Source organism: Aristolochia californica, unplaced genomic scaffold (assembly GCF_029961685.1).
Source record: "Aristolochia californica isolate CCGP_79_NKW_82.1479 unplaced genomic scaffold, dmAriCali1.0.hap1 SCAF_14, whole genome shotgun sequence".
NCBI classification, from domain to species: domain Eukaryota; kingdom Viridiplantae; phylum Streptophyta; class Magnoliopsida; order Piperales; family Aristolochiaceae; genus Aristolochia; species Aristolochia californica.
In genome coordinates this window covers 9,586,836-9,610,082 of record NW_027181815.1, presented here as the reverse complement: position 1 = coordinate 9,610,082, position 23,247 = coordinate 9,586,836, and the positions used below count along the sequence as shown (strand labels likewise).

At 37.1% G+C, this 23,247-nt stretch overlaps 2 protein-coding genes across 3 annotated transcripts in view; both read right to left on the bottom strand.

Moving 5' to 3' along the window:
• The window catches only part of LOC137949368 (uncharacterized), a 34,847-nt gene extending 27,763 nt beyond the window's left edge, over positions 1 to 7,084 (bottom strand). The window contains exons 1-2 of the mRNA XM_068795440.1: positions 6,864 to 7,084; positions 6,005 to 6,133 (exon numbers count right to left, since the gene is read on the bottom strand). Of these exons, the coding sequence (XP_068651541.1) occupies positions 6,005 to 6,133; positions 6,864 to 6,914 (180 nt within the window). The 5' untranslated portion in view covers positions 6,915 to 7,084. The remainder of the gene's footprint in view (positions 1 to 6,004; positions 6,134 to 6,863) is intronic.
• A 9,716-nt stretch (positions 7,085 to 16,800) lies between these two features.
• On the bottom strand, positions 16,801 to 20,038 carry LOC137950717 (uncharacterized). Of its 2 annotated transcripts, none has more exons than XM_068797321.1 (3): positions 19,904 to 20,038; positions 17,123 to 18,462; positions 16,801 to 17,002 (listed from the first exon to the last, which is right to left on the bottom strand). In XM_068797321.1, exon 2 carries the CDS (start codon positions 18,214 to 18,216, stop codon positions 17,200 to 17,202), a length of 1,017 nt encoding a protein of 338 aa, XP_068653422.1. In that variant the 5' UTR covers positions 18,217 to 18,462; positions 19,904 to 20,038; the 3' UTR covers positions 16,801 to 17,002; positions 17,123 to 17,199. The 2 variants fall into 2 exon arrangements, with proteins under 2 accessions (XP_068653422.1, XP_068653420.1); XM_068797319.1 differs by having other exon boundaries at positions 17,123 to 18,248.
• Positions 20,039 to 23,247: the final 3,209 nt, after the last annotated feature.

Sequence of the window (23,247 nt, the reverse complement as noted above, 5' to 3'; positions counted from 1 at the left end):
AAGTCACAAAGGAAGTGTATTCCTTGTGGCAAAAATAATCATTGTTCTGACAAATGTAAGGTTAAGTTTAGGAAGCCTTCGTGGGCTAATTCTACAACTCTTGATAGTGGGAGTGGGAGTTTAGATTTCTTTCTATCAGTTACCCGGGTTCTCTAGATGATATGTAGCAACTGATACAGTAGCAGCAACAGCAGCAAATTACTCGGTGTATGGCTTAGATCTTCATTGCCTCATCTTTAGCTTTTGTAGTTCATGTTTTCATCCCAGTTCCTAGTTCTACCAATATTGACTCCGGTATGGCAGCTTATCATGTTCACTCCATCCTGGGTTCTTGACTCACGAACCTCCAGACACGTGTCAAGTATGTCATCATTGTTTTCCGATTTGAACGAGTCTTTGTGTACTAAACATGTTAACCTTGCGGATAGTTCTACCTCTCCTATTCAGAGAGTAGGCAATGTTACTTCGGCTTCTTTTTTGTCTCCTCAATCAGCACTTCTTGTCCCCAAATTTCCCTTAAATTTGTTGTCGATTAGTCAGTTAACTAAATCCATGAATTGTACTCTCACATTTTATCCTACTCATTGTGTTTCTCAGGATCTCACGACGAGGAAGAGGATTGGTTCCACTCGAGAGAGATGGATTATACTACTTAGAAAACCATCTGCAAAATAATATCCATGTGTTATATATTGCAGATTCTCCTTTACAGTGCACTTGCGGCTATGTCATTTGTCTGCAACAAAATTGGCTCATGTCTTTCCAGAATTTCCTTCGAGTTCTACTTTTCAATGCGAGTCGTGTCAATTGGGCAAACATCACAGAAATTTGTTTCCGGTCTTAACTCAAAAAACCAAACATCTATTTAAGATTGTACACTCCGACATCTAAGGTCCTTGTCTTGTGACTAGTCAATTTGGTCATAGGTACTTTATTTCCTTTATCGATGATTTTAGTAGATGCACTTGAATTTACCTTCTTAAGGAAAAATTCAAGGCCTTTGATGTATTCAAACTTTTCTTAAATTAAATAAAAAAACAATTTATTACTTCACTTCATATCTTGCATATTGATAAAGGCCTCGAGTTCATGAGTAATAAATTCCAGGTTTTTTGTCAAAATTAAGGGGGGGTTAGTGCCCCAAATGGATTCTTGAAGATCAAGTTCATGTCCAACATGAAGATCATGTCAGTCATGTACATGAAGATCATCTTTGTACTTGGTGTTAGTGTTAACGACTTCATGTGCACTGGAAAACAGTTTCCAGTGTTAGTACCCAACATGAGAAAAACATAAAAAAAAGAGAATCTCTAAACCTTTACAGTGCACTTAATTACAACATAATCCTTAAACCCCAAATTAGGTAAAACAACCATTATTACTACACGAATAAGTTATTTAATGTATAATTAAATATATTAATATATTTATTAATTGAATTAGATATTTTATTGTGCATTAATATGGTAATTACATGAGCCAATGAAATACGTATATGATTAATTACAAATAATAAATAAATAACGTTATAAATAAAAAAACGAAAGTAATACGTTAAGTTATTAATTTATTAATAACATATGATATACTTTAACCTAAAAATGAATAATTTAAGAGAAAAAATTGATCTAATCATAACTTTAACACACAATATATTTGTACATAATATATTTTATGTATTATTAATTAATAATATATTATCACAAAATTTAAAACCATTGGTTTGATTAACTATAGCAATCGGATAATTATGCCAAAATAATTTATCAAATATTTATTTTAACAATATTTTAATTATGAATATTAAATCACTATTTTAATATAGTAATTGTAAAATAAAAATAATTATTTTATAAATAAAAATTATAAATTAATGATTTTTATGAAGATAGTTTAATTTTTCCTAACTTAGGAAAAATTAAACATCTTCGTCTTCCTCCGCAGTGAGCCAGCGGGAAACGGCGATTGCGACGGGGACGGGCTAGGCAAAGGCGACGGCCGGCAACGGCGGCGGGCAATGCCGACAGAGGCGGCGCTTCGACGGTACGCCGAGAGGGAGAAGAGAGGGAGGCCGAGAAGCTCTGCAACAGAGCTCGACCTCCCATGCTCTGCGGGAATGAGAGAGGGCTGCGGGAATGGAGACGAGAGAGGGAGCAGAGAATGAAAGAGGGTTGCGGGAACGGAGACGAGCGAGGGCTGTAGGAATGGAGATGAGAGAGGGCTACGGGAATGGAGACGAGAGAGGGAGCAGAGAATGAGAGAGGGTTGCGGGAATGCAATGGCAGAGAGAGCCCCGAAAGACAACCCCGCGCGAGAGTCATGTAGATGATTCTCAAAATCGGGCGGAAAGCGCTTTCCGCCATTTACTCTTGGGACATGAACTCCTGATTCATGTACATGACATGAATTTCGGCGCCCCTTAACAACACCAGGACATGAACTGCGTAATGCGCATGAAGATCATGTCCTGAGTCATGTGCACTAACCCCCCCTAAGGAATTATTCATCAAACATCATGTGTCTTTACCCCTCAGCAAAATGATATAGCTAAACGTAAGAACCACCATTTACTGGAGGTGGCTAGGACAAAGATGATACATATGAATCTGTCCAAATTTTATTAGGGTGATGTTGTCCTTACTATTTGTTTCTTGAATAATAGAATGCCTTCGTCTGTGTTAGAAAAAAAATTCCTATGCAGGTTTTGTTGTCGTCCGCTCCATTATTTCCTAGTTCTCCCTAAGTGTTCGGTTGTATCTGTTTTGCCCATGTGTTTGGGTCTTCCAGGGATAAGTTATCCCCTCAAGCAATTAAATGTGTATTTTTAGGGTACTCTCGAACACAAAAGGGGTAAAAATAGTTTTGCCCGTCCACTAGAAAAAACATTTGTATCTACTGATGTTACTTTCTTTGAGGATGTGTCGTTCTTCTCCTCTGTATCATTACTGTTTGATCCTATTGTCTCACCTGGACCGGCATCTGCTATCCCTATACTAGTTGATGAGCTTGTTGGACCATCACAAATTGTCACTGTTGAGAAATCATTACAGGTATATAAACGCAGGAAAGAAGTCTCAACTCCAACTCTCTCACCAAACCATGACTCTAACTCATCTCAGGATCTTGGAGGTAATGATCTACACTTTCCTATTGCACTCAGAAAGGGTGTCAGGAAAGGTACACGGTATCCGCTATCTCATTTTGTGTCTTTTTGTTCCTTATCTGACTCCTATAAAAATATTGTTTTGTCTATCTCTACTTGCTCTGCCCCTTCTTTAGTGCAGGAGGTTTTCTCGTCTTCTCATTGGAAGCAAGCTATGGATGTTGAAATGGAAGCTTTGATAGATCGAGGCACTTGGCAATTGTGTGATCTACCATCAGGGGCGCCAAAAGTTGTTGGTTACCACTGGGTTTACACTATCAAGTATAATGCAGATGGTTCTATTAAGCGCCTTCTTATATGGTGATCTAAAAGAAGAGGTGTATATGGAGCAATCTCCGGGATATGTTACTCGAAGGGAGACACATAGAGTATGCAGACTCAAGAAGGTGATTTATAGGCTGAAATAGAGTCCACGTGCTTGGTTTAAAAAATTCATCCAGGTTGTAATATCTATGGGATTCTCGAGGAGCCATTGTGATCACTCCTTGTTTGTGATGAAGAGGACCTCAGGAATTGTGGTGTTATTAGTTTATGTAGATGATATTATATTATCTAAGAGTGATATTTCTGGAATAGAGCATACCAAGTCTCTTTTGTCTGCATATTTTCAAACTAAAGACTTGGGACCGTTGAAATATTTCATGGGCATTGAAGTGGTGAACAGTAAAGGAGTTATGATGACACAACGTAAGTAAATAGCAGATATGCTTTAAGAGTATGATTTGTTGGGAGCAAAGCCAACTGATACCCCAATGAAAGTGGGACATGATCTTCACGATGATCAGAGTGTTGAATTAACTAATAGAACACAGCATCAAAGGTTAATGGGAAAAGTTAATTTATGCAACAGTTACTAGGGTTAATATTTCTTTTGCAATAAGTGTAGTGAGACAATTTATGGAATATCCTCGCAAATTACACTTAGAAGCTACACAAAGAATTTTGAGGTATTTGAAAGGGGCAACAGGAAAAAAAATTCTTTAGACCTAACAACCATATGAAGGTAGAGGTTTTCTCTAATGAAGAATATGCAAGGTCCAAACTAGACAGGAAACCAACCTCTGGATATTGTGTCTTCTTAGGAGGAAATTTGGTTTGTTGGAGAAGTTAAAAAACAGAATGTTGTAGCCCGGTCTAGCGTAGAAACTGATGACTCGCACAGTGAGCGAGTTGATGTGGGTCAGATCAGTCTCACGGGAGTTGGGTTTCAACCAGGATGAGCCAATGAGCATGTTTTGTGATAATCAGGCTACAATCTTTATTGTAAGTAATCTAGTTTTCTATGAGAGAATTAGACACATAGAAGTGGATTGCCACTTCATTCAAGATGCAGTAATGAATAAGAAGGTAATAACTCCATCTGTTCAGTCTGGAGATCAGTTGGGAGACGTCTTCACCAAGGCCCTTGGCAAATGAGAGTTTTTGTCATTTTGCAACAAGTTGGGACTCCTGGATATATACACTCCAGCTTGAAGGGGAGTCTTAGAAAATACATCCAAAGGTACTTTGGTATTTTGATCTTATTTTGCATGTTATGTCAGTGGCTAAATTTTCATGTACATAGGATGTATAGTTAGGGAGGTATACAGAGAATAAAGTTTATTAAGTGTATAGGGGCCTTTCTATAATTATACCCCAAGACAATTATTTAAGAAGATGGTCGTGCACCGACTCTTCAGAGAAATTTCTTTCTCCTTTCTCTTTTCCTCGCAATTTCTCCTCTTACTTCTCCCAAATCTTCATTTTTTTCATATTAATTTAGAAAGGAATCAGGAATTTGTTAATTTGCTTCTGTCAGTACATTTGGAAGGCAAGAAAATGAAGTTAACTTAAAGATCTGCATATTTCATCTACCAAAAGGTAAATGAGAATCCAGAGATGGATGAGAGAGGATGATCCCAATCTTCAAAATATTCCAATTTAATATGGATTCTCCTGTGCCGGAAAAGGAAATCCTTCTCCTCTCTAAGACTGCTGCAAGTGGACTAAAATGTTTTGAAGTGAAGAATACTACTCAAGTGAGAGAAGAATGGATGTGCACCACTCAAACTCCTTGTGCACTTGCTGTCCCCAAGGCATAATTTTGTTCCAATGCCATAAAGGAGCTCAAAATGCTGGCCCCTTACCATAAGCACTAAGCCTTTGCAGCAATAGCAGCCATGCAAGCCCAGAGTCACTACACTGCTACTCAGAAGGTAGCATTAGGCACTTCTCACTCTAATGGCATATAAGATAGTGCCAAATTCGCAGTAGGCATACAAATTAGGTAGTAGAACATTGTTCCGGTAATAAGGCCACATTTTGCCCTTAAGCAGCAAGGCTCCATTATATAGATTGGAATGCTAAAGTATATTTTTTGGAAGAGGAACATGATGAAATTTCGATTCAGCAGTAAACAAAACTTTCATTTAAAATAGAGAATCCAAAAAATTAAGTTCATGTTAACCAAATCTTCCTTCGATGCAGTATAGAGCCCAGATATGAACCTGCATGATGCAAATTCAACCCCTACCTTAACTAAAATACAACCCCCTCTTACCAGAGAGAGAGAGACAGACAGATAGACAGAGAAAGAGAGAGACAGAAAGAGGGGTAGAAGACCCAAATACACAAGCCAGGTGAGATCAAACTTTAGCTTCAGGCTAACCTAAGTGATTCAGGTCAAGCAAACACAACCACACAACATATCTCTTTGCTTTCAACTCATTAACCATATAACAGTTCCACCTTACTTGAAACATCAAAAGATCCTGATCCATGCAGTTAAGACAAAAAAATCTGCACTACCCTGAACGTTTTCAGCTATGAAATTGGTAAATCAACAAAAAATTATCAAAAAACCTTCTGTTCAGTTCCAGTCATATGCAGAAGAAAAAGATTGAATTTTTTTTTTTGTTGTCCAGTGGAGAAATGGACTTTCTTTGGTTCCCAAGCAGAGTTGCCAGAGGAATGAAGGTATTGTCCCTGCAGCTGCCCATATGACATAACCTCTGATTAGAGAACAGACAGATCTACCAGGTCCCAGGTAGGAAATGGAGTGAAACATGGACAACAGCCAGTCTAAAGAAGAGAATGGAGTCGGGACTAATTCCCTACTTAAAAAGATGTAGACAGAAACAACATGAGGCATTCAAAGAGCAAAAAACCTACCATATACAGCTCTTTTTGGGATTTCAATATTGAACAATCAACAAGCCGATGAACAAAAAGCAGCAAAGGAAAAAAGAATGGAGCACTGAACAGACCCTTACGAGATTTATTTATTTTTCTGAGAAATGTACAGACCCCTGTACTTGAAAAAACTTCATTACTGAGTGCAGCTAATGTTGGGGGTTAAATAAGTATTTAATTTCATCACTTACTGACTCAAGATTAAAAGTAAAAAAAAAACAAAGAAGATAAGAATAACAGATATCTCCAACCAAATCTAGTAATCTTGTTAATCTTAGTTTTTTGGAATGCAATCCAGAAAGATTCCAGAACAGATCACCAGGAAATTCGCGGTCTGAAATCAAAATAATCCCTTGAAATGCAGACAACCATCCAAAGTATCACACTTCAGCCTCAAAATAAACCCTAGAGAGACATAAAGAACATCTACTGATACTACATGAAACGAATAATTGCGCAACTGCAATAGGCAGCGCATATATGTTTACATAAAAAACAGCATTGCGGCAAGAATCAAAGGAAAGACTACCTGCAATGGAGGAGACTTGGCGCCGATTTCATTGGTTTTGGGAGAATCCATGGTAGAGAACCCTAGCCGTAGTTGGAGAATGCCTAGAACGGCCGTTTTGCATTTTTATCTCTTCTTCAGTGGATTGGAAGCGATCGGGAAAGAGAAGCAGACTGACATTGTGCTAAAAGGGAGAAATGCAAATGAGAGAGCCCGAGCGAGTGTGAACTCTTAAATCCTGTCGTTCCATCGGCGGCATGGGCGGGAAGAAGGAAAAGAAAGTAGGACTACGTATCTTTTAAAGAGCAAAATATGACGACAACAAATACGGATACGTACACACGTTTTTAAATTGGTAAAGAACGAGGAGGACTAGAGCGACGAGCCGTCTTCGTGCCTCCGCTTAAAACGACCAAGGGTAGCCGTTGCTCACTCGAGGGCTGACCCTAACCATGTGTGCAATCATCCTTTTCTTATGTGGGGGTTAAGTCCACAACGAACTTGAATTGAAGTGAATAATTGAATTAAATTTAAATAAATTTATTCAACTTCAACTCATCTTTTGGTGTTAGTGTAGACAAGTTCAAGTGCACTGAAAAACAGATTTTAGTGTTAGTGCCCCCAAATAAAAAGTATGATATAAACAAGAGAATGAGTAACCTTTTATAGTATACTTAAATAGAATATATACTTAATTAGATAATTAACCAAAATAAATATGATTATTACACTTATAAGTGATTTAACGTGTAGTATTAAAATATGTTAATATCCTAATTAACGATAAAATATATTATATTACTTAATGATTATAGTTTATTATAAATTAATAAAATAATTACGTGTGACTAGAATAAATGATTAAAAATTAATAAAAAAATTAAAACATAACAAAAGCGCATATAATAAATAAATAAATTATTTTGTAATAACATAAGAAATATTTTAACATTAAAACTCAGTAATTTAATATAATAATAAATATAAATATAATAAATAAATAAATATATTTATCAATTAAATAATATATATTTTTATGTATTAATAATTAATAATATATTATCACAAAATTTAAAACCATTGGTTTAATTAATTATAGCAATGGGATAATTAAACCAAAACAATTTATCAAATATTTATTTTAAAAATATTTTAATTATGACTATTAAATCACTAATTCAATATAGTAATTATAAAATAAATATATTAAATAAATAAAAATAATTATTTTATAAAAAAATATAAATTCTTATTCTTATTACGATGGTTTAATTTTTCCTTAACTTAGGAAAAATTAAACCATCGTCTTCCTCTCGGTGCGCGTCGTCTTCCTTAGCGGTGGACCAGCAAACAAACTCCTCCAAATTTGGCCCTAAAATAGTTACTTAAACATTTCAAGTACACATATTAAAAAAAATCGAAGTACACATAACAGGTAATACTTATCCAATATCCCAAAGATAACTCTTATATTGTTGATAGAGATAACCAATAACTCTTATCATGTATGTTGGAAAATATGGTGGACTGCCATTTTATACGATTAGATCCTATACACCATTTGCAGCAAACTAGGTGTTCATGATGTTCTCTCACCCCCAACTTAAGGGGGAGTGTTGGAAAATAAAGATAACTGATAACTCTTATCATGTATGTTCGCAAATATGGTGGACTGCCATTTTATACGATTAGATCCTATACACCATTTTCAACAAACTGGGTGTTCATGATGTTCTCTCACCCCCAACTTGAGGTGGAGTGTTGGAATATGGGCCCAAACTCACACGACCAAAGGAGACCCATACATCCACGTGTATTAGAAGATGAGTTCAAACCTATAAGACCAAGGAAAACCCACACATCCGAGATATGTGGAAGATGGGCTCAAATCCCATAGGTTCACATAGTGATGGCAGGAGGGTAAAATCTCACAAGAGATGGTATTGATGTAATTAGGTTAAATTATAGGGGCATAATTATAATATTGTAGTTTTATTCATTTATAAATTGAGTTTAAGGGGAAGGGTTAAAATAAAATTTCATAACCTATTCTTCCTCTTGTTTTCTCCTAGTGGGTCTTTTTTTTTTCCATGAGTTAAATCCATGGACTTCTGAAAATCAACAATGTAATATTATCTATATGTAAACCATTAATACTTATATTCATGAATGTAAAGTACAGTATTATCTTCCTTCTAATTATCAGAGCGATCGATCTCTTTAAGCAATTCCTCTTCTAGTCGTTGAAGACTCATAGCCGCAACGTCGCTCCTGTTTGGAACCCTCTATGGAAATTCCTCTCCTACATCTAGAGAGAGAAGTTAGTTGTTCCTCTGTCCATAACCATCGATCGTCATTAGAAAAATTTGACATTGTTTGTGGTCACGTTCGATCAACCAACGTCGTCGTTGATGGAACCATAAGCCAGGTAACTCGTTGAGCCGATTACCTCTTTCCGCTTACTATTGCTCATCGCCAACGTCAATAGAACTTTTCGATGACCACTCCTTCACCGATGATCTGCCATCTGTGACACCTACGAGGCACCGACGATGTTTAACATCATCTTTGTTGTCGTCGAGTAGAGGAAAGGCACCACAGCCGCAACTACAGGCTCATCGCCACCACAATAGCTAAACCCTAAGGATCGTTCAATGACACCGCTACCTTTGCTCATCCTCCTTCCTCCACGTCCCATACCTTTGGTCTGAGTTTTGATTGATCAGATCTCTGATTAATCGAAGTCTCAGAGAAGAGGTCGATGCACGACGTCCATGTGAGCCCCATGTGTTAATCTCACACGTGCGAGAAAAAAAATTTGCTTCTCGAAACCTCATCTGACTTTGTGCTCATGGCTCTTGAAGAGACTCAAACCACCATTCCCAATGCCCATGACCCAACGAAACCTCTTGATCAACATCCACAATTTTGTCAAACTATCATCCACCAATTATCTTTGCTGGAAGATTTAGATGGAAGTCATTCTTATTGGTTATGATCTCTACAAGTTTGTTGATGGTTCTTTCTATGGCCTCAGCCACAAAGACAGTCAATGATCGTTGCTCCTAATCCCGAATACTATACATAGTTTTGTCAGGACAAACTGATTTTTGGTGCTCTTGTCAGCTATCTCATGCCATCTCTCATTCTGCTTATCACTCAATCAACTACCTGTCGTGAAGCTTGGAATACTCTCACCCGTACTTGTGCTTGGCCTTCACATAGTCACATCAAGCAGATCAAGGAACAACTCAAGCATGCCACTAAGGGATCTCAAACAATTTTCGAGTATATACATTTTATTAAAACACGCGTTGATGAACTTGTGGCTCTAGGAAAACCTATAGATGCAGAGGATATCATTGAGAAAATTTTGGATGAACTGGACAATAATTACAAACCACTTGTTGATATTATCAATGGTCGTGACACACCAATTTATTTTGATGAACTGTGTAAAAAACTCATCAACAAGGAATCTTCACTACATGTCCATCAAACTCACTCCTCTCCACTTCCAACTTATGCAAATCCCGCTAATTCTCACTCCAATTTTGTCAAATCAGGTAATCATAATCGACGACAACATGGGGCATCCTCCCACCGCCCATCACAAGCTCTTGCCTCAAGTCTCATTAACACCGTCACTCCAGATGGTCGATCTCAACCTCAACCCTACCTTGGTAGTTGCCAGTGGTGTCATGAAAAAGGACACACCATTCCACAATGTCCTATCTTTTGTCAGATGCAACCGCTCATGCCACCACCCTAGGCTCCTCGCCAACCACCTCATTGGCGACCTCTCCCTTTGGCATCATGACAACCATGAGCATATCTTGCAACCACCAACTCTCCTATTGGGTCTACTTGACTTCTGAATAGTGAAGCACCACACCATGTTACCACGGACTTGAGTAATCTCTCTATTCATACTCTTTATGATGGCATTGATGACTTTATGATTGGTGATAACACTGATGATATTATGATCAGTGATGGCAAGGGTCTCCTTATTACTCATACTAGTTACAAATCTCTCTCTACACCTTCACATAAATTTTCCTTAAATAATGTTCTATGTGTTCCTACTATACAAAAGAATCTTATTTCTATTTCTCAATTCTATAAATCTAATAACATTCCCATTGAATTCTTACCTACTTTTTGTTTGCCCGAAAGAAACACTTTTGCAAGGTTCAACTAAGGATGGTGTATATGAATGGTTATCGTCCTTAGTCTAGTTTTCACTAATAATCGCCTTTTCCAGTGTCAAGACCACTTCAATTGTGTGGCATCATTGCTTAGGTCATCCATCGTCTACAATTCTTAGGCACATCGTGTCCACTTTTTAGTAAGATTTATCTCATACTCTAAATTTTAATTTCAATTGCAATTCTTGTCAAAGCAATAAGAGTAAAACATTACACTTGTTTCTAGTCTCTTCTTCCCCTCTTGACATTATTTTCTCGGATGTCCGAACTTCTCTTATTTATTCTATTGATTATTTTAAATATTATGTTACTTTTGTTGATCACTTTATAGAGTATATTTGGTTTTACCTTCTTAAACAAAAATCACATGTGTTTGATATATTTGTCCAGTTTAAATCCCTTGTTGATTTCTAGCTACCAATAGCATGTCTCATCTCACCTCTCCTCCACATACACCTGAACACAATGGGTATTTCGAACGATGACATCGTTATATTGTCAAAACATGTATGTCTCTTATTTTTCGTGTCTCTGTACCTCTATCTTACTAGTCATATGGTTTCTCCATTGTTGTCTATCTTATCAATCGTCTACCTACTCCCACACTTAATCTTCTTTCTCCATATGCCAAACATTTTGGCACTCCTCCTCACTACACTAAACTCTAAAGTTTTGGTTGTTTATGTTATTCATGACTCAAGCCATACTCTTCCCACAAACTCTCTCTGCATTCCTCTCCTTGTGTCTTTTTTGGGTAACTCAAAGTGCTTATTTATGTCTTGAACCAACTACCTCTCGTCTTTATGTATCACGTTATGTTAAATTCGCTGAGTCTATCTTCCCCTTCACAACACTTTAGTCTCACCTCAACCGTCCTTCATTTGACACACTCTCCCACTCGTGTCCCTCTATGTCCTTACTTTTGGTTACCAACACATTAACCACAACTTTGATCCATGAACCCTCTACAAGCTCCATTCAAGACCTCACACCTAACCCCACTCAAACGTCTGACGATTCACACCCATCATCCCTACCTATTTTCTCCGCTCCTGGGTTATTGTCACCAGATCCAATAACAACGTTTCCAAGCCCATCCAAAAATTAAACCTCACAACCTAGATTCCTACATTTGCTAACTGTGAACCAACAACTGTGACTTAAGCTCTCACCGATCCCAAATGATGTCAGACTATGTCTGATGAGTATAATGCTCTTGTTCGGAATGGGACATGGGAACTTGTTCCCTCGGATCCCTCGCAAAATTTGGTTGGTTGCAAATGGATTTTTCATACTAAATATCTATTTGATGTCTTTATTGACAAGTACAAAGCTCACTTAGTTACCAAAGGGTTTCAACAATGCCTTGGGATTGATTGTCATGAAACCTTTAGTCTCGTCGTCAAACCTACCACTATTCACATTATTCGTAGCCTTGCCATAAGTTGTGGTTGGTCACTTCGATAACTTGATGTCAATAATGTGTTTCTCCAAGGCACCTTGTCTTATGATGTTTTTATGGAACGACCACCAAGTTTCATTAATCGTGATCATCCCCACCATGTTTGCAAACTTCACAAGGCTATCTACGGTTTCAAGCAAGTTCCACATGCTTGGTATCATGAATTGCACCAATTTCTTATCACCTCTGACTTCACCAACTCTCATGCATACTCCTCTCTATTTATCTCTCACACATGTACTATTGTATTGTATATTCTGGTCTATGTGGATGACATCATTATTATAGGAGACAATGATCAAGTTATGGTAATGTTCATCCACATTCTTGCTAAACGATTTTCACTCAAGGATCTTGGCTCCTTGACTTACTTTCTCGGAATTGAAGTTGATTCTCATTATCAAGGATTACTTCTGGGTCAACGCGCCGGTATATTTTTAATCTCCTTGCTCGTACACATAAGACAAATACAAATCCTATAACTACGCCTCTTGACACAACATCTACACTCACACTTCAGTCTAGCACGACACTCTCTGATCCATCTGAATATCAAATTGTTGTTGGTAGTCTTCAATACTTGTCACATGCCTTAACATTGCTTACATGGTGAATAAGTTATCTCACTTTATACAGTGCCCTACTACTAACCACGGGGATGTTGTTAAGTGATTGTTATGCTATCTTTGTTGGACTCTGGATCATGGCATTGTCCTCCATCGATAATCTTGTCTCTTCACTCGTTCTTTGATGTTGACTAGGCAGGAAACAAGAATGATTTCACTTCCATAGGTGTCTATCTTATTACCTAGGTCATAATTATATCTTTTGGAGTTCTAAGCAACAGATTGTAGCTCACTCCTCTACTGAGGTGAAATATCGCTCTATTGTAACCACTATAGCTAAGATCCGTTGGATCTACTCTCTTCTCACCGAACTTGGAGTTTTTCTTCCACAACAACCAGTGTTTTAATGTGACAATGTCAGTGCTATAAATTTGTGCTCTAATCCAGTATTTCATTCTCTCATGAAACATGAAGTTTTGGACTACCACTTCATTTGAGAACAAGTTTAGAGTGGTACTCTTCAGTTTACTCATGTCTCCTCTGCTGATCAGTTAGTATATGCTCTCACCAAATCACTTCCACGAACACACTTCATCCTCTTTAAGACCAAGATTGGACTCCCCTCTCAGAACTCCATCTTGCGGGGGCATGATAGAAATAATAAATAATACTTATCCGTAATCACAAAGATAATTCTTATCTTGTATGGTAAAAATAACTGATAACTCATATCATGTAATCTTATCTATCTGTAAACTATAAATACTTGTCTTCATGAATTTAAAACACAGTGAAAAATATTTTCTTCCTTCATATTATTCTATACCTTCGTGGCTTTGTCCAAACCAAATAAAAACAATGAAGAAAGAGGAAAGAGAAAACATATGCTCGCCTTTCAACTTTATGTCACGTGGATCAAGGGGGAAGGGAGATGAAGAACGAAGTAAGAAAAGGAAGGATAGTACGTATTAAAGGAGTATTTTCAACTTTGAGTTCTCAATTAATTTTGCTTACTTACGAAACATGGCAATATTTTAATATAAATAGATGACATAGATCGAGAAAATTACTCTTGATTGTTCTTTAGAAGGTTGAACTAATGAACAAAGATCCAAAAGAGAGAAGCTTAATGTCAATCATCCATGCAAGTGAAGGTAGTAGAAAATTAGGTGGATGAGAGAGAGGGAAGGTCATGGGGTGCAAGAATGAAAGAGAGAGATGAGTCAGATGACTGAAGAAATACGAGAGTTCTAGTGATAGAGTGAGAAAAGTGGTGTTTGGTTGCTAGCATAGAGAGAGAGGGGAAAAGATAGATCATGCGGAGGAAAAGAGAGATTTAGGAAAGGAGAGAAATAGGGTCAAGTGTGTAGGAAGAGAGAACCGGTGGATGGAGAGATAAATATGGACGTGGGGGATACTATGACCTTGTTAATTGGTGGTCAATCACCTCTTGGACTAAGCCAAAGCCATGATTTTATTGATTAACCAATTCTCTAGAAATTCAATGTGCAAAAGCTTAACTATATCACTGACAATCCTATAACTATTGTGCCAACTCAATTACAATATGAAACCTCAACTCTTAGACTGTGTTTGGAACACAAAAAAAGTGGAGAGATAAGAAAAGGAAGAGAAGAGAAAGAGAAAAAAAAATGTTTCTTTTCTCTCATTTGGATGTCCATGGAAAATGAGAGAGAAAGGAGAAGAGAAATATAGTTTCACTTGTTTGGATACACGAGGAAAATGAAAATAAAATAAAATAGTAAATTTTAAAATTTTAATGATTAAAATTTTCTCTCAAGTTTCTATTTATTTTCTTTTCACCCCAAATTCTATCATTTTGTAAGAGAAAATTTATTAACTAAGAGAGAAAGTGATTTTCTCTCTTATTTTCTTTTCTCTCAATGATTCTCTACTGCCAAACAATAGAAAATACATTTCTCTCCCTTTTTTTTCTTTCTTTTTGTGGGTTCCAAACAAGCCCTTAAACTACCAAAATTGTAAAAAGTTCTCCCTTGCTTGAGAACCTTGCCCTCTAAACTTTTGGTTGATGGACACGAACTTATATTTGAGCAATTTTTTTGTCCCGTTCGCCACAAACTTCTTCTTCTTGTAACTTCTATGGTAATAACTCTATCCTTCATCCTCTTTCTCATATATCCTCCCCATATTTTGCAAGCTTGCAAACTTTGCTAGTCTTCCCCAAGGTTGGATTTCCAGTACCTTGTAGGTAAACATATTCGTCATCCATGTCAGTAAAGTCTATTATCGCTCCTTGAAATTGCAAATGGTGTCACCGTATTGGGATAGCCATTGAATACCCACTACACTGTGATCCCATTGCCTCATAAAAGGAAGTAGGTGGCTTTATGGAGAAATTCCTCAAAGGCAAACTTAGTCATTCTCATCTCCATTCCATCTACTATCCACAATGGTATTTCGTCATTCTCATCTCCATTCCATCTACTATCCACAATGGTATTTCTTTCTTTTCATAGTTAGCATTCTCAAACACATTACCGATTTAGCACTAGAAAAATTATTGAGTGTTGTAACTCTCTATGACAAAGGTTACAAGAGAGAGAGAGAGAGAGGTTGTGTTTCTAGTGCTCCTTTTTCTTTAACTATCAAAAAAACATATTTTAAAATATAAAAAATAAGGAAAATACTCAAGTATATAATTTTGATTTTGTGTAAAATTGTTTAGAACTTTTATTACTTTAAACGTAATTGACACATTAATAATTATTGAAAACATGTTATGATACATATTCTTATTTATCTATTTATATTATATATAATTGTTGTTACTAATATTTTTGCAATGGAAAAAACTAAAAAAAAAGATACGCCTATTAAAAATAATAAAAAAGAACAACCAAATCTGAGTAGACCAACTAAAAAATTCTTGTCTAAATGGAATTTTACTCAGATAAGTTATAGATGGAAAAGATAATAACAATATAAGCAGCCAATCATATATTTTAAGTAAGTATTTTTAATATGATTTAATTATCTTATCACTTTTAGATATATTGGTAAGAAAATATGTTAATTTAATTCATTAAAAATAAAACATATTTTCTTAAGGATAACAAATTTTAAACTAGAAATGTTATGTTTTAAGTGGATGCTGATGTAAGATATATACCGATACTTGTGGACCTATTGACCGATTCCAATGCAAAAATATATATAAAAATATACATGACAATTTATACAAAGTCATAGAAACGGATTAGTAACTAAGATCCTATATCTATTTATCATTTCTTAAAGTAAGAAAACGGTAATGTAATAATTATTAGAGGATATGCAAGGAAATTGAAGACCGTGCTGAGAGAGCCTCAACAAATTTTTATCCGCTAACGGTTCAGGTGCTGAACCATTAAAACCAGCCAGGTCCAACCAATGATTCACCCGGTTTTTCAGCTCCAAGTTGTCTGCATTATTGTTTTTGTTTTATAAATGGTAAGCTATATAATTGAATATTTTGGGAAAGTAAGACTGTATGAGCATGATTGAATATTGTAGAAAAGAAAAGAAAAAGAATTGAGTGTTTGACAGAGAAGCCACTCACCAACTAAAAAGATACATTGCGCCATTTTGTTAAGAGTTACTTTAACATAGATTCATCGTTGTGTCATCAGTCGAGCGTTATTAATAAGTAAATCCCCACATCACTGGGATACGAACACCATTTGCCAGGAGGTCGTCGATCACCGAAACTCTTAATTTACGTTCTCTTATAGCAAAACACTAAACGACGCCCTAGAGAGAGGCATGCAAGACTGAGAGAACACTCAAAACTGTTCTCAATTGAATTTCCTTCAAAAAAAATATTAACTTACATCACACAATTCGTTCAGAAACTTGATTTGCCGACGGCGAAGCTAAACCACCTCCTCCCATCCCGAGAACCTGAAACACCCACCGATTATGTTAAGAACTTGAAAACTTTCGAGTAAATAAGAGACCAAACCATTAAAAAAAAAAAAAAAAAAAACAAGCAAGCAAAATAACGCAAACAGACGAACTCACGTTTGACACTGAAGTAAGCACCCAAGCCGGCACTACCTCAAAGAGGATGATGACAGGTGAAGTCACTCAATTGCAATTCATCGTTCCTCATTGTCTTCATCAGGTGTAGTGCGTCTTCTACGACGCCAAGAACCTAAAACCCCTTCCAAGCCAGGCCCCTGAGCATCGTCATTTTCTCTATTTGCAGGTTCATTACTATCAAAACTCTCTCCCCATAGCATTATTCTTCTCCTACTCCTTGACATCCCCCTTACTCGTGAGGGAACTGATGACCAGCTTGATGAGCTTACCCTAAAAAGAAAATAGAACGTGAGCACTCCCTCGTCACCAGCAATGGGAAAAGGGGATCCTTCATCTACCCCCCCTCTTCTCTCATCGCCAAGCACAGATTGGATTGTGCTAAGTACATCACCCAAATCTCGCTGCCTCTCCAATCTCCTCCAATCACGTTGTCTTTGCTGGTCCACCTCTGAAGGTCGTGCAAGTGGGTGTTCTTGCCTGGCATGCTTCCTCAGTTCTGCGTATGTACCAGCAAATGGGCATGACTCACAAGAACAACTCCTGGTTTTTGTATTCATAAACTGGCGAGCAGTCTCCTCAACAATCCAACCATTTATTCTTCCTCGACACAGGGGGCAAGAAAGCTTAGCTTGTTCCTGGTCATTGCAGGGTAACATCGTATTTTGGGTTTGTTGTTCCCCAAATAATTGTCCTTGTGGCATTTGATACTCTTGTTGGTTCCTCGAATGGGTGAAGTTATTTGGGCTGGAGGGTGATTCCTGAAGACTTGATGGGGATTCAGCACCGAATGCTTTACAATATTGGTCAAGGCAATTTGAGTGGCGGTAGCTGGTGTCACACATATAAGGGTGGCATCCCTTGTCATGAGAAGAACATAAGAGGAGAACAGCATTGTGAGGGTGCTCCATGCAAACAGAACATCTTGCATCTTCCCATTCTTTTAAGTCTTCTGCTGATTTGGAAGGGTTGGAGGATGACTGTTGCTTGCTGCAGCTGCTTGAGCTGCTGGATGGGAACGGAGAGACTCTGGAACGATCAAACGACACAGACCGAGCTCTTCTTTCCTTTGGCATTTTTTTTGCACTAGGTAGTAAACTACTCTTGTCTTAAACCACAACACCAATAACCTTATGTTAGAGAGACAACATTTTTGCAACCCCTTTAAAAATGCACATTTGTGTACTCATTTGAGCCAGAGCAAGTATAACAAATAGGGCAACTGGGGCAAAAATACGCCTAGCAACTAAACAAATTATACATATGGAAACCTTACACCACATTTATGTCCAAGAAAGATGCCAGTAGAGAAATTACACATGCTGCAAAATAATAATGGTGAAATTGGATGCACAGATTAATCCCATAAAGTTGGATAGGTTGAAGAAAACAACTCCAAAACCAAGAATCTAAGGAGTAATAACCATAAACTGAACAAATATAGTAAAATAAAAATACATGGTCACTTTATATTGTTCAGTAACTGAAGGAACAATACCTACTATCGCATACAACTTTTATCTTCACATGCATTGATGTTCATGACAATGATAACAAGTATCATCTTCCGTACATCCCAACAACATTAAACTGGAAATACAACAAAGGAATTGCCACTTACAACAGGTTGCAAAAACAGGACACAAACTGACTCTATACCCGAATTCATCTTTTTTTTTTTTTTTTTTGCCCTGAACACACCTGTGCACATTAATCATGTCAGTATTCAGATTTAAAAAATACATGACCCATGTCCTAATCTGAGGATTTTTCTTCATTCCTTCTTGGCAAGTAAGGAATTTTTCTTCCATTTGTAGACTATTTCAGCTTGCTAGAGCTGACTGTTTTTACATCCACAAGCGTGAGATGAGGGGAGGCTCAAACAGAAAGCAGGATTAAAACTAAGATAAAACGCATATGCAAATAATTAAGCCAACATGGGCAGCACTTACATAACCCATTTACAACAGAAAATTGAAGTGGAATTAATCCCTAAGAAAACACATCCCGATGGACATATTAGTTGTGGAATGGAGATCACAATTTCTTTTAGATTAACATTTATTATTATCAAAAGCCAGGTTTCATTATAAGGAAAATATCTTTTCATTTTCCTATGCCCGAATGTCTGGAACGTTTTAGACAAGGCTAATCTACAAACATGTCATGAAACAACTACGGAACCATGATTCTCCTGAAATAAAGTCACCAGATGAACTGAATTGGAGGCCACCTCTCAATCGCAAAACAAAACGAAATGGCCTATCATCCAGTTATCCTTCTCAAAACGCAACCGCATGACAACATAAGAATTATTTGTCCACATAACCAACTCTTACAAGACCAATGTACAGAAGACAATACCACATCACTTGTTTCAAATTAAAAAATAGCTAGAAAACTTGAGACTTGTTACGACTCACCGCCGCGTAATCCTAGGGGACTAGGAAAGGTTTCTTTTAAAGGAAGATCACGGATGTTCTATATCCGTTTCAGATTTTAGTACACAACATAGAAGCCATCTCCTTTACTTGACAATCGTGCCGTCCAAGTTTAGATCCGTAACAATGAAAAGTAGGTGATAGTCAGAAGTCCAAAAAAAATCAACATACAGCATCAGGGCACAAAAATCTCCAAAACCGATCTCGGAAAAGAACATAAACACAAAACGGAGTAGAATCCGGTGGGAGATTAAAGAGAAAAAACGAGATCCATTTATGAGCGGATGAGAAAGAACGACCATGCGCTCATGCAGAAGTTTACCTAAAAATCCGAGATCGGCGACGAAGACAAAGAAAAACAAGATGTTCTTCTGAGCAGCTTAGGAAAACCAATTCGAACAGCTAGATACCAGGGAAGGAGCCTAGGGCATCCATCATCTTCCACTTTTTCAAAGAAGAGAAGAGTAGAAGAGAACGCAGACGAAAGGCCGATAGCTATTTATAGGCCAGGTTTGCTGATGTGGCAGGTGACCTTTTTAGTCGGCATAAAAAGGTGAATAAAACTGAGAAGCCTTCAAGAGTACAGAGGGAAACAATGCATTTGGTCGAAGTCGGCTGTGAAGCAAATGTGGTTTCACCAAAAAGCCCTTTTGATGTTTTCCTTTCGCCGACATTCATGTAGTAGGGATTCCGGATTCCAGCGAGGAGCATCTGGTACTTTCATCGTTAACCGATCCGTTAACGGTGATCCGGCCCAGCATCATGTTTAAATTTGAATTTTAAATTCGTGTTTTAAAATATCAATCAATTGTGAAAATCAGAGTTTTAGTTAGAATTTAGATCAATTATTAAAATTAAATTTAGTCAAGAATTAAAATGAAATGGATTGTAATGGGCAACACTAAAATCACATTAATAGGCGGCATTTTGATTTTTGTTGCAGAAGAGACTCTTTTGTGGTCTTTGGTTGTTTTTCAATTCCATCCCAAAATAACTAGCCAAAGTTAGAAAGTAATTTTCCAACTAATAACCATAGGATTTTTCTTAACACTTATCTATGAGGGACAATTCTAGCAAGGAAATTGATGAGAAAAGATGGGTTCTACTCTTGTTTTTATCCACTAGCACAATGAGCAACAAGCTGAGATTGGGTTATAGTACAACTATAAAGACAATATCAAACACCATATTATACCAGGAATGAAGCTGAAGCTAAGAACTCAAGTTCAAATTCTCTTGAAAAGAGGATGAATGAAGTGATACAAGTCTACAATGGTCATTAGTTGGCTTATGGCATCAGTGAGGCCCTCATGGGATTAATTCTGTATATATAATGTGATTTGTTCCCTTTGTAGGAAGGCATTTTGTTGAGAATCATTTAGTATGAAGTTAATTGTATTGCAGACTTTCTAGCCACATGGGTGATTCATTCCCTTGAGATACAGGCTGAGTTCTTGGTATGCTAGGGTTGTTTGCTTCCCTCACTTGTATCCTTTATATTAATTTTTGTTAATGAATTTCCCACTTGACTCCAAAAAGAAAAGAAAAGGTAGTACATGCCTCAATTGTGGAAGAAAAACTAAAGAATATGGAAACACAGAGTTATCCAAAACGATTGAAAATAGGAATAAGAACAAAGAAAATAAAAGAAGAAGACTGAAAGGCTTACTTTTCTATTTTAGGGAACTAATCAACTTGGTACTTTCTATCTAGGAAAAGTCAGTAGCTTTCTAGTTCCCTAGTTTGTCAACAGTAACAATTAGGAATGTTTTTGTTAGTAAGTTTTCTTCATTAATAGTCAATTTAAAGATAGTACGTATATCATTGGCAATTTTCATACTTGTTAGTTGCTAGAATCTTTCTTTAGCAAAGTTGTTTCCAATATTAGCAAATCCATGGTTGTTTTAGAGTCTATAAATAGGGAGATAGGCTATAACTTAGGTTCGGTTTGTTTAATAGTTAATAAAAGTTTTCTTTTTGGTTGTTGAAGCATCCTTGTTTCTCTTTCTTTTCCCAAGAACGTTATCTTAATTGCTCTTGTGCTAGTTACTGCTACAACATCTCTAATTTCAAGTTCTCCTCTTTGAACTTCGTTGGGTTAAGCCCAGTTCAATCCCAAATAACAGGCCTATTGTTCAATCTTATAACTCATTAACTTTTATTCCCATTTCTCAATTTGAGACTTTTCTGAGTTCAACACTCCCTCTCACGTGTGATCCCTCTTTTTCTAGCTCCTACCACACATGGAAAATCTGGAGTGGAAACCCATGCCTGAGCCTACTCTAATACCATGTTGGATTGAACCAGATTCCATCCTAAAATAACTAGCCGTTTAGGAGGCCTATTGCTTAATCTAACTAAGGAGTCTTTTTCCTCCTTTGTGGGTACCCCTATATGTGAAAATTGGAGAAATTTGGCAATGATGCACTCTGGGACAAAGGTCTCGATCATGCAGGAATGGATCCCTCCTAAACCCGGTTACCTTAAGTGGAATATTAATGGCTCTTCTCTTGGTAATCCTGGGATTTCTGGTTTTAGAGGGGTTATTTCGGATAATTTTGGTAATCAGTTTTTCTCATATGCCGACCCTTTAGGAATATCTGATTCTACGTCAGCTGAGCTTCACGGCCTCCTCACCGGGCTCCGTGTTTTATGAGACAAGTGCAACAGTCCCCTTCATATCGAAGGGGACTCGAAGGTAGTCATTGGATGGTGTGAGTGTGCATCCCCTCCCCCGTAGTGCCATTGGGATATGTCTCAGGAGATTCTAGAAATTACCTCAATTTTATCTTGTATTTGGTCTCACATTCCGAGATCCGCAAATTCGGTAGTAGATGTGCTTGCCAAGTAGGGAGCTACCCTACAATCACTTTTTGTCAAGGATTTGCTCTCTCCTCTTTTGTAATTTCTCTTGTGAATAAATACATCTTTATAAAAAAAAAAGGCCTATTGCTAAATCTTATAATAGTTTTCTCAATGTGGCCCTTTTCCCCACTTCACACTATCCCTCACGTCTAAGCTTACACATATTAGGCCTGTGACGTGTCCACAATACAAAAACAACTTGGCTCTAACCTCATGGAGCTCATACCACACAAAAAACTTGGGAAGCATACACTCCCATGCACACAACTTCCTCTGATACCACTGTTAGGTTGAGCTTGATACATCCCAAAATTCCCCTTTCTTAATGTGGAATTCTTTCCCAGTCAAAAAACTTGAAAATCAAGGATTACTTAAGAGTTGAGGTGATGGTGGCTAAGTCGTTCATAGCCAGCCTTATCTATCAACTTTATTTTTGTAGTTTTTTGCAACATTAATTTGTCAATGAGGCACATTAGATGAACCAATTAACTCATAGGGAACCCTCTCAAGGCTTTTTTAAACCATCAAATGGCTGTTTCACACATTAAATGCCTACAAAGAAGAAGCATCATTCCCATGCACAACATTAGCTTAATTCTAATCTTGTACGAAAGACAAACCTTTTCATCTCACATACTCAAGCACTCTAGAAGAAGAGCATAATCTTCAGCATGGAGTGCTTGTTTATATAGCTCGTGAACTGAATCAGCACTTGGAGGTCTTGGATCTAGAGGATTCTCTAGGTCTTCAAGATTCTTTCCATCCTCAATTAGATTCAGACTAGCAAGCTTTTCTCCCATG

Bases quoted from the DNA above. Each gene is read 5' to 3' on its own strand.
- LOC137950717 (XM_068797321.1), bottom strand. From the start codon at position 18,216: ATGCCAAAGGAAAGAAGAGCTCGGTCTGTGTCGTTTGATCGTTCCAGA.